This window comes from Erythranthe guttata, chromosome 9 (genome assembly GCF_056151865.1).
Source record: "Erythranthe guttata isolate IM_541 chromosome 9, IM_541, whole genome shotgun sequence".
Lineage (NCBI taxonomy): Eukaryota > Viridiplantae > Streptophyta > Magnoliopsida > Lamiales > Phrymaceae > Erythranthe > Erythranthe guttata.
This window is the reverse complement of record NC_142541.1, coordinates 15,642,486-15,654,418: the sequence shown is the minus strand read 5'-3', so window position 1 is coordinate 15,654,418 and position 11,933 is coordinate 15,642,486. Positions and strand designations below refer to the sequence as shown.

The window sequence follows — 11,933 nt, the reverse complement described above, 5'->3', positions numbered from 1 at the left end:
ACTTAAATATGTTTCAACGAAGAGTCGATCGAAAATAAACATCTAACTGAAAGATATCATAAATGATTTAACAGTAGTGTCACAAAGTAGTAGGCTTTGAATTTTACTTACAAAAGGTGTCGAAATATCAAAACGTCGAACAACAACAACCAATGGGATCGGAGTGGAATGTTCTAGATCCCAAGGAATCTAGATTTTGCCACGCGGGCCGAGCTTGGGTGGGAGCTGTGGGCCCCTCACGATCGGCAAAACGTCTCCCGTTGCTTGGGAGCTGACGTAGGCAAGGGTGGCCCCACCTCCTATTATCAAGAATTTGAGCAATAGACCTCTCTTTGTGAATGGTGCAGCAAATGTTTCAAAGAATTTGCTCTGCAAATAAAATAAAAATGGAAATTGTGAACAAACCAAATTTAAAAAAAAACATGATTTATCGACCTGAAATGGTAAATGTCGTTTCAATTTTACTAATATTGTTTTGATCTCGGACATGATTTTAACAAATTTCTAGGCTGATTTGGCAAAGTTTAGAACCCGAAAACTATAGTCTTTTGAACTAACTTTCTAATTCAACTTGAATCAGTACTAGACTGTACGTCGGGGTGACAAATATATGCATGAATGAGTTACATTTTGTGTTTCAGATAACTCAAAAAATCAAAGTTTTGAGCAGTGTTCATCGATTCATTTCATGCATATCTTTCCCAACGGAAATTCAATCTTGGTGATTCAAGTTGGACTAAAAAACTAACTCAAAGAACTACAAATTCCATATTCGAATTTTATCAAATTCAGACTCGAAAATTATCAAAATCACGTATGCAACATCCCTTTTTCGACCACAAAACATCGTTCGATACAAAATTAACTACAAACGGTAGAGGGTAAAGAAGTAATTAACAAGAATTATATATACCTGAAGTGGGTTGTACGGTGAGGGTGCATCGGAACCGTACAAATCCCATTGACCGGTGGTGTTGCCGATGTCCTCCAAGTCAAAGTACACACTCTTGTCACCATACTTTGCCACCACAGCACCACTCCTACACAAAAGGGTGTTAATGTAAAAAAACCAAAAAATTGTAGGAGCGGATGTAATTATAGAAAAAAAGGGACTTTTTTGCAAATAAACCTTACCGTAGGCGGCGGTTGTAATTTAATGGACAAAAAATGAAAAGTTACCTGTAGTTAGTGGGCTTGAAGCTAACTCGAGAAGGCTTGACAATGAGCTTAGTTCCGGCGAGGGAACTTCCGGCGAGGCCGTTGACGGCGGTGGGCTTGGCGGATGCAAAGGTTGCAAGAGAAGCCATGTTTTTGGTACAAACTGTATCTCTGATCAATTCTGTGAGGACCAAACTGAAAAAATTAACGAACTTTGATTCTTCTTTAGCAATTTTGATTGCATGTTGATTGGTTGTAGGTTTGCCACGTGGAAATCTTGATTTCTTTTGAGGAAATATTAGGATCTCGTTTTAGAGGTGCCACGTGGATGAGCTGGATAAGCCTATCCCTATGGGATATTCTTCTTTTTTTTTTTTTGTTTTTTTTTATAAATATGTTTCAATATTAAGTTAAATAAATAAAGTATATTTAGTGAGAAAAAAATATTAAGAATAAATTATTTTCTTCAGTAAAAACATATACACTAAACTTCTTTTTTTATTTTTATTTTGAAAACTACCCTATTTTGGATAAGTTTCGACCACTCCTATGGTAAGTATCAAATTACGAAAAGACCCCCAATGTTTGGGTAATTATAATCACCCCTTAACTATGAATTTTCTTACACGCTCATTCTTACGGTGTCAAATTTAGTGGAATCTTCTAGATTTTATGGAATATTCTCAAGCAAGATGATCATAATATGTGTGTTTTGGCTTGTAAATAGCAGATTGTGGTGCATTAGATTCTACATTTTTGCATAAAACGAGTAGAAACTAGAGAACATTTCACGGAATCTAGAAGGATTATGTTGAATTTAACACCATAAACGTGGACGTGTAAGAAGATTCATAGTTGAGGGTAGTTGTAATTACAAAAACATGAGGATATTTTTCTTAATTGGCCTTACCTCAAGGGGGTGATTGTAATTTACCCAAATATTTACCACTTTAAAGTATCTTTCGATAAAAGCGCGTTTAGAAAACGCGATTTTATCCATGAGCAGAGAATAGAAAAACCCCTCTTCCTCATCGCTTCACCTGTGTTGAATTCTATCCACCCCAAAAAAAAATGCTCCTCACTTCTCCCCCAATCCTCCAATTCAAATCCCTATCCCTCTCCACCCCATTCCTCCATGGCGGCGCCGCCCACATCTTCAAACCCAGCACCTCATCCGCCGCCGCCGCGGCGGCGCCGTCCTCCGTCAGCCTCCCAGTGATCAGGGCAATGCGGACGCTGCAAGGGCGGGTCGTCTGCTCCACCAACGACAAGACGGTGGCGGTGGAGGTCGTCCGCCTCGCCCCTCACCCCAAATACAAGCGCCGCGTGAGGAAGAAGAAGAAGTACCAGGCCCACGACCCGTTGAACCAGTTCAAAGTTGGTGACTTCGTCCAGCTCGAAAAGGGCCGCCCCATCAGCAAGAACAAGACTTTCTTGGCCGTGCCGGCTCCGGCCCGGAACCGCAACAAGTCCAAGGAGGAAGTCGCCGCCGCCGCCGCCGCGGCGGAGGGGGAGCTCGGTATTCCTTTGGAGTCGGAGGTTTGAAGAAATAAAAGGAGGAAGAGTTTTTTTTTTTTTTTTTTTTCTAGTGTTGTTTATGTTTCTTTCTTTTTGTTATTAATTGTAATGATTATTACATTTAGTTCCGATTTATGAAGTTAATTCTGCGAAAAATGAAAATGCTGTATGTTTAATTTTTGCTTTTTAATGGCATTGTTAGCATGTTGTTAAAAATATTTAGATTTGCATTATTCGAAGGTTCGTTTGTCGAGAATTCGAGATACTACAATCCCTCGGTCTAGTTGTTAATGTGTTGTTGTGAGTTTGTTTCCGAGCGAGGTTCGAGTTTCTTTAGAAGATGCTCGAAGTTGGCTAAAGATTTTATGGCCTCGTTTTGTTGGTACGATAACCATGGTTGATCGAACAAATTGAGCACTTATTTGATGTTAGGTTAGTCGCTTTGTACAGTAACAAAAAAAACGAGTTCTTATCTTGGTGGAATTACGTAAGGTTGTGTTAATCGTCTCTTGATTAAATCGTATCTTGGAAATTAAACGAGACAGATAAATGAAAAATGGTATCAGTCTTCGCAGTGCAAACTGTGTTTTATGTTCTGTAACGTGCAAGATATTAATGTGTTTACCGAGTCTACAGAATCCATGGAAAGTTCAGCTGATGTAGCGTTGCTAATCAGTATTTGAAACGCGACAGTGAGCAAAGATCCTCCGTCCGTGCTCTTCTCATCCTGCCTAGTGGAAGTGAATACGAACGGCCTGGATTCGATCCCGTCGGAAATAATCGCGAAACCCGAGGGCAAAACAGGAATCTTGCTGGAGTCACAGCCTGTCATCACCGACTGCATGCCTTTGATGTCCACAGGTGCGTACACCACCATCGACTCGTATGCGTTCGTACAACTGTCTTGTAGTACCAACACGCTCTGTTCTTCGCCTTTCATGTCCTAAATACAAAAAAAAAGTTCAAAAAATAATTAAAGAATTGTAATATTAGGAAAACCCATAATTCACTTTTTTTATATAGGTGAAAATTCGATATACTTACCATGACTGTGACTGCGTTTCCTCGATCTTGCCCTTTCGCTAGGTTTACCGTGGAATGTACCGTGCTTCCGTTCGACATGATATCCCACTGTGATTCGTTCAAGAAAATATTTAGAAACAGATTTTCTTGAAACTGATATAGATTTATTTTATTTATTATTTAACCTCATTTCTTCGATTTTCGTCTCGGAGGAAATCGAAGAGGGCATGATGAGAGAGAGGCAACCAGACGGAAGAAACTGCAGACAAGATTGTACCGATTGGCTCCCCTTCTTCGTTAAGGTTGTTTCGAAGGGACACCCTTATGTCATCTCCCGTTTTGCTGACAATCTTCTTCCACAAGATTCTTCTAGAACCTCCGATTGCTCTGCAGAAGCTCCAGCTCATTCGTTGCGACAGTGTCAGAATGCTTTTTCTCCCAGCAAGTGTATCTACACCTGTTTCGGGTATAACAAGCATTATCTCAAAATCGAACCTCGTTTGTGTCCTTTAAATCATGGTTTCGATTATAATTGATTATATTTATTACCGCTCGAATCCTTAACGGGGACATTTGTAGCCACATGGAAAACGAGCCTTTCGCACTGCTGCTGCAGCGTGCATATCCAGTGCCTTGCACCGAAAGCTAAGCCCGTGTTGACTATTGACCGATACAGAGAATGTACCGGGATTTTCTGGCTTTCAATGTGCTCCACCCACGTCACCTTAAAAAGATGTACGAAACTTAGACTACTTTTTTTTTCCTTGATTTTTTTTACAGCAATGATTTATGAACCTTTTAAACTGTTATTATTACAACCTTACAGTGGCCGTTGGATTTATCCTCGATTATGCAACCAGAGGGGCGTTTTCGGCATTTCTGAGAAGAGGCGTCTATGTTGTCTTCGTCAATTGAGACGTCGACGATTGCCCACTGATAGGTACTTACTTTTTTGCAGTGTCGAAAGAAGTACATTTCTCTTGTGGCCACCATTGGTGTTAGCATTTGGATTTCCGCAAACATCTGTATTTAGTACAGGTTAACCGAATAAAACTCGTATTTTCTGGAACCTCGATTTCTTTAGTTCTTCGAAAAAATATTCGGATCGAAACTGGAATATTGTATGAATTTCGATTTACAATCTGTTTACGTTTTTTCGAAACAAAACTTCCGAAAATTGTATTTAAAAACAAAAATATCGAACTCCACCGATTCCGATCGAGTATTTTCAACTTTGGACTAACTTTTTTATTTCTCAGTCGGGACTTTGTCCGATTTCTGAGTTTCTTGTTATAAAACAAAAATAGAACGGAAATCATCTTTTACTTCCGAAAAGAATCGAAACCTTATCGAAGATGCTAGATAACAATACGAATAAGATTATATAGACTGCAATATAACTATCTTACCAAGTGAACCGCACCGTCTCCGTTTTCACCTTCTCCGTTGCAGATAACATCCACCGTTGAAGCACTCGAGATCAAGCAAGGAAACAATTCTTGCCACCGATTCTGCATATTTATTTCAAAGGTAAACTACGAAAAAAAATTAAATGTGCGGAAAATAAAAATAGATTTTACCGCATCCATAAAACTCCGAACTAGCAGTAGTAGATCAACAAAGATAATCGCACTATCTTTCGACGCCTCTATAGATTTATTCGGCTGCATTTTGTTATAATAATTCTCGTTACAAAACTCCTTTGTGTATTCATCGTAGTTGAGTATCTCTCGTCCCGTTTCGTAGCTTGGGACCCACAATGGCTCTCTGTGAGTAGCCATTTTTATCAGTTCATTTAAAGCACTATTTACGGTATCTTTTATACGCGATTTTTCCAATCCGAAGTTGCCCCTGTTGAAATCGAACGAGCTTCGGTTTTCTTGATCATTAATATTTCCAGGTGGTGAGCATGAAGAGGTGTTTGGTGATGTTCCCTGAGAGCTTTTTCCGATGATCGATCTCAGTTTCTCGACCTGGATGTATGTATATGTGTATCAGAAATACGAGCATACAAACATTCTTGAAAATTACATGGGATTTTTACGAAAATTAATAGACCTCGGTTTTGAGGGTGGCGTTTTCGACTCGGAGTCTTTGTTCTTCGGTTGCGGCTGTAATAGATTCTTTGCCGGAGGTGGTGGCGAAACCACAATTGGGACAAGATGGGGATTTTAAGGTTTCTCTCAAAACCTTATTTTCGTCACGGAGTTTGTCCATTTCCGTTTTCAGTACCGAGTTTTCATGGCGCTCCTGAATAGCCTGTATAAAAACGGATGGGGTAAAATGAGTACAAATTAAAGAACATTCCACGAAATCTAGAAGATTACGTTGAATTTGACAACAAAAGAGTGAACGTGTAAGAAGATCCATAGTTGAGGGGTGACTGTAATTACCCAAATATGAGGGGTGTTTTCGTAATTTGACATTACCTTTGGGGTGACTGTAATTTACAGTAATTCTCTGAATAATAATAATAATAATAATAATAATAATAATAATAATATTGGAATGATTTATTACCTTGATTTGGGTGCGACGATTTTGAAACCAGAATTTAACTTGCCTAGGATGAAGCCCTAATTGCTTGCTCAACTGTAGCCTTTGATTCTCATCTGGGTGTGGAGATTCCTTAAACAACCTGTAATTTTATATTATTAAATTCAATTTTCAAAAAAAAAAAAAGAAAAAGAAAAAAACGTGCCCACAAAATATAATATTTTATTTTAAAATATTATTTATAAAGTTTGTCGTTCATCCATTAATCTTCCAATTGGAAAAAAGGCATATTAACTAATAAAAGAAAAAAAATATATATATACACATATATTAAAATTTATAAATAGAGTAATGACAAAACAGATATTTTTTTTATTTTAGGCAGCAGATGTTTCTATATTAGGGAAAAAAATATGGGAAGATAGATACACACACTTATACGTATATTTACAGCAGGAAATAAAATAAAAAAAATAAAATAAAAAAATACATACGCCTCCATTTCTGTGATCTGTTCTGGTGTGTGCCTGTGATATTTCTTTCTCTTCTTCTTCTTCTTCTCGCCGCCGCCATTAATGCAGTTATCATCATCATCATCATCACCACATTCGTCGATAATGTGCTTCTCTTCTTCTTCGTCGGAGCGGTATTTACCGGCGCCGGAATTCTCGCTGCTTATTTCCACAGTCTCAACTTCCCCACTCGCCGCCGTTGATCTACCCTCCTGGAAAATACCAGCCTACATACACACCGCAGAAGAAAATAATTAACCGTGTTAATTATTATATTAATTAATTAGTTTAATTTCACATGCAAATGAATTAATTAGTATTTAATATATATGAAATTGTAATTAATGAATAAAAAAGATGGGTTTACAGCTTACAAGAGAGAGGGAGAGAGCTGGAGATGGAAGAAAAGCTCTCGTAAGTTTCGACATTTCTATCAATTGCTTTTGTTTATTTCTATTTTAATATATATATATATATATATATATATATATATATATATATATATATATATATATATATACTGTACACATACATTGCACATGTGTTTTATTTATGGTTTAAAAGAAGATAAAAGTGAAGGGGTTGGAGATGAGTGGTGGGGGTGGAGCTCATGGCATCTCCTGTCGAGAGGGGGCGGCTAAGTACCCTTGGGCTCCCTCGACCCCAATCTACTTCTCGTCCAACCGATGAAGTTCCTTTTTTTATTTTTTTCCATCACCACTCTCACCGTATAATAATAATAAGGGTAAATTACAAATACCCCCCCTGAGGTATGGTCAAATTACAAGAACACCCCTCTTGTTTGGATAATTACAACCACCCCCTCAACTCATCAAATTTAGTGGAATCTTCGAGATTATATGGAATATTATCACTTTTGTACCCGTTTTATCCCATTCAAACTCTACATTATGAAGCAAGATGATCATAATATGTGATTTTTAGTTTGTATATATCAGTTTGTGGTGCATCGGAAGCTGTATTTTTTACACAAAAAGAGTACAAACTAGAACACATTTCACGGAATCTAGATGACTATGTTGAATTTGGCACCATAGAGGTGGAGGTCTAAGAAAAAATCATAGTTGAGGGGGGTAGATGTAATTATCCAAACAAGAGGGGGGTTTTTGTAATTTGACCATACCTCAGGGGTGTTTGTAATTTACCCATAATAATAATAATAATAATAATAATAATAATAATAATAATAATAATAATAATAATAATAATAATAATAATAATAATAATAATAATAATAATAATAATAATAATAATAATAATAATAATAATAATAAAAGTTACAAATTAGACATAAATTAATACAACAATATAGTTCTTCAAAAAAAAGTACAACAATATAAAACTTTGTATTTGTAAAGATAATAAGGTCGCAGGTTTAATATAAACCTTTTCAATATAAGTTAAGTTTATTTTATAAATTATATAAAGTAAAACTTTAATATAAAATACTATGTTATAAGTTGTGTGGACAATTTTAATACTAAAAAAAATGTTTCTAATTTAAGCATTTTTTTAAACAAAGAGATTCCAAGTACAATTATATTTAGAAAAATGTAAAGAAAAATAAAATATCAAAATGTAAAATAGAATAAAAATATAAACAGAAGAAACAAAACAAAAAAAATGAAAAAGAAAAATAAATAAATATAGAAAGGAAACAATCAATGTGAGTATGTGATAAAGTTGACCGGTTGAATGGAGATGCCCTTAGGTACAAAGTTGACCGTTAGATGTATGGAGCTTAGGTACATTTTTAGGCTTATTTTTCATTTTATTTTGCATATAATAAAAACTATTTTAAAACTTCTTATAGCTAATTGTCCCTAATTAAAATCAATGAATTAATATTTAATAGCGATGGAAATAAAAACTGGTATCTAATTTGTGCAATCATCCAAATTAATTCCATAAATAAAAAAAAAAAAAAAAACTTTTTCGAAAGTCGAGATCTTTTAGTTTGTCTCTCCACAATTTATAAATTCCATATTTTTATTCACCTAAAATAATATAGGATATGTACTAATATTAATATTAGAAGTGTAATTTAGGAGGGAAACAAAATATTTTTTTTTTTTGTATTTAATTCAAAAATTAAAATCAGATCTAAAATCAAAATCTCGTAAATATTCCAATCGGAATTCTAAGAAAAAAATCAGAAAACTAAAAAAAAATCAAAATATTTGGAATTGAAAGCATAAAATATCGTTTCCAAATCGCAAATTATTTAATTGAATCGACCAGGATACAGTTGTTCAATACCCATTGCATTCATTCATATCAGACAAATTTTTATTTTATGCCTGCCTATTTTTATATTTTAAATATAAACAATTTGATAGGTATATATATACCTAATATTTGACATCAGAATTAATATGGTGTGATGAATATTTAAATTGCTGGCACGTGCGATGAACTTTTATAAGTAATAATCAAATTAAATGAAACAAAAGAACTATACCAAATGTAGTAAAAAAAAAAAGTAGTGGTTCCGAGATTGATTGTTATTAAATGAATAGGGTATTAAAATGGTGAAAATTAAAATTCATTTTAGTGAAAATATATAAACTCCAAAGGGATAATTACAGTTTTGGTCCCCCAAGTTTGCACGTATTTCATTTATGGTCCTTCATTTACCGCCGTCAACAAAATACACATTAATGTTGTCACATTTTAACACATTTCGTCTCTCCGTCTGTTTGACCTTTAAGTAGTCATGGTCAACAGCTGAATTTGGGGTTTTTCTTTGAGAAATTTGCAATAAGACCCCTGTATTCTTTAAAAACATTCTAAAAACCTCTAAAATTTTATCTAACCATAATCTATAACCCCAATTTCATCAATTAACCAATGACCCTGATTTTTCAAAATTGGGTAATCCGACCTTGGCTTTCTTTTTAACTCGGTTGACTCTTTTTCCGATTGATTGTTTTTGCTGCTATTGACCGATGTTGAATGTCGGGTTAACAACGTTGATATCTTTCTCTTGATTTTTATTTTATTTTTATTTAACTTGTTGCGTAATGGAAAAATATAATTTAAAAAAAAACTCAAAGCTGATAAATGGCAAGAAAAAAGTATCATAAAAAGGAAAAAGTTAACGCATCTCAATAAGATAAAACTTTTAAGACAAAAAAAGAAGATAAAAATAACGGCCGGTGTTAGCCCCAAAAACCGTTGTACTAGAGTGGTTATCTCATTCCAAATTACTCCGCACATGCCTAATTCATCTTCTTCATATTTTTTTGGGAAGAAATTTGGGATGCACTGGCGGTTCCACGAAGAAAAAATCGAGGGGAACAAATTATGGATTTTAGAATTTTTTTTAAATTGTAGTTAGGCCCTGGAATTTTAGATAAAAACTTTATTAGAAGTTTGTAATTTTAATATTATGATACTAGATATTAATATAGTATTATTATTGTGTTCTACGGTAATTGTGTTGATCAGGAAAAAAAAGGTCAGAAGAAAAAAAGTTCATAAAAAATCAAGAAAAATATAAAAAGTCAACATTGTTAACCTAGAATGCAATGTAGGTGAACGGCGTCAAAATCGTATTAAATAAAAAAGTCAATGCCGAAAAAAAAAACGTCGGCCAACGGTCAGCGGAAATGCTGGTAAAAATCGGGGTCGTTTGTTAAAATTGATTAAATGATGAAATTGGGGTTAAATTAGGGTTGAATAAAATTTTAGGGGTTTTTAGAATATTTTAAAAGAATGCAGGGGTCTGAGTGCAATTTTTATCTATGAAAAATCCCAAATTTAGCCCTAATTCAACAATTGACCGTTACTTCTTGACGGTCAAACAGACGGAGGGACCAAATGTGTAAAAATGTGACAACACTAGTGTGTATTTTGTTGACGGCGGTAAATAGGGGGCCAAAAGTGAAAATCGTGCAAACTTGGGGGGCCAAAACTGTAATTATCCCAAACTCCAAATAAAAAAAATAAAGATATAAACTCCAAATAAAGTTGGGTTAAACTCATCACATTGGGCTTATTAAATAGTATAAAGATAAAATGTATGGGCCATTATTGGACCCACCGACTCAATATGTGGACCTTTTCAAAGTTGGTCCGAAGATTGTTTGTTGCAGTAGAACCTCGATAAATTAATACTCGATAATATAATAATTCGCTAACTTAATAGAATTTCCCAAGTTCCGATTGCATTAATTTAAAGATGTTTAAATGTAGTACAAACTCGCTAAAAAGATGCCCTTGAGATATGACGGTAGCGAGCTCGCCAACTCATCCGAACAGCCAAAGACGACGGATGGTTTAGGCAGCGAGCCGACAGAGAGTCATTGGAAGAAGAAAATTTGAAAATAATATCCCTAAATAAATGAGAAAAAGATGTAAATTACGACGCATCATCGTGTCATTTATTTAAGGTGATCTATTTATAGCATCATCGTATTATTTATTTATCTTCGTCGTCCCAAAATCCGACGCTTGAGAAGCTTTCCGACAATCGAGCGAGGAGAGTAGTTGAAAAAAGTTAAGGGAAAAAAGGTTTAGAGCCCACAATAAGCAACAATGTCTAAGCTAGCTGTCAAACGTTATTGTATTTATATGTCAGACAAAATAATATTGGTCCCAAAAATTATAATTAATGTATGAAAGAAAAATGTCAGTTGAGTTTGACAGTTGGATCACAAGCTCCTTTGACTGTTTCAACTGCCTTTCCTCTCGTTTATTATCTCAATTAATTATTTTTTTTTTCTTCAATTTAATTGAAATGGCTAATGAAATTGCAATTTATATTAATTAAATGTAATTAATTAATTGAACGAGTGTAGAAGTTAGATATCAGTTGTGACAAATTTATATATGTAGGGCATTTTCAGCTGATCAGTGTGTCTAGATAAACGTGCAACATTTACGTACACATATTAGTGAGTGATCCATAATATTACAACCAAACAATATTATATATCGAAAAACACGAGCACGTTTCCACAAATGATGACCTAGCGGTTCGAATAATTAAGTGAGGTTGTGTTAATTGATCTAGTTTCGAATCCCATCGAAAAACTCGATATGTCGAGTTTCTCACGGATGGTTAGTCCAGTGTGGTTTACGTCTCTAACAGGGGCGAACCCATAATCAAAAGTTAGGGGCGGGTTAAAATTTCCGAGGTTTGGGGCAGCGCCCTGAAAAAAAAATTTAAGTTTACAAAATACTGTAAAACGAAGTTTATAT

The 11,933-nt window shown here is 34.9% G+C and overlaps 3 protein-coding genes across 3 annotated transcripts; 1 reads left to right on the top strand and 2 right to left on the bottom strand.

The window, feature by feature from the left end:
* Window positions 1-35: 35 nt before the first annotated feature.
* On the bottom strand, window positions 36-1,423 carry PSAH-1 (photosystem I subunit H-1). The gene is made up of 3 exons (XM_013000875.2): window positions 1,180-1,423; window positions 914-1,040; window positions 36-369 (listed from the first exon to the last, which is right to left on the bottom strand). Exons 1-3 carry the CDS (start codon window positions 1,305-1,307, stop codon window positions 190-192), a joined length of 435 nt encoding a protein of 144 aa, XP_012856329.1. The 5' UTR covers window positions 1,308-1,423; the 3' UTR covers window positions 36-189.
* Window positions 1,424-2,130: 707 nt separating this feature from the next.
* On the top strand, window positions 2,131-2,832 carry RPS17 (ribosomal protein S17). The gene has a single exon (XM_013001128.2). The coding sequence runs from the start codon at window positions 2,230-2,232 to the stop codon at window positions 2,701-2,703; it is 474 nt and encodes a 157-aa protein (XP_012856582.2). The 5' UTR covers window positions 2,131-2,229; the 3' UTR covers window positions 2,704-2,832.
* Window positions 2,833-3,145: 313 nt separating this feature from the next.
* Window positions 3,146-7,201, bottom strand: GL2 (HD-ZIP IV family of homeobox-leucine zipper protein with lipid-binding START domain-containing protein). Its single transcript, XM_013000656.2, has 11 exons — window positions 7,082-7,201; window positions 6,690-6,934; window positions 6,220-6,337; window positions 5,758-5,958; window positions 5,280-5,672; window positions 5,109-5,210; window positions 4,519-4,722; window positions 4,249-4,423; window positions 3,885-4,156; window positions 3,721-3,807; window positions 3,146-3,619 (listed from the first exon to the last, which is right to left on the bottom strand). Exons 1-11 carry the CDS (start codon window positions 7,133-7,135, stop codon window positions 3,239-3,241), a joined length of 2,232 nt encoding a protein of 743 aa, XP_012856110.2. The 5' UTR covers window positions 7,136-7,201; the 3' UTR covers window positions 3,146-3,238.
* Between the last annotated feature and the right edge of the window lie 4,732 nt (window positions 7,202-11,933).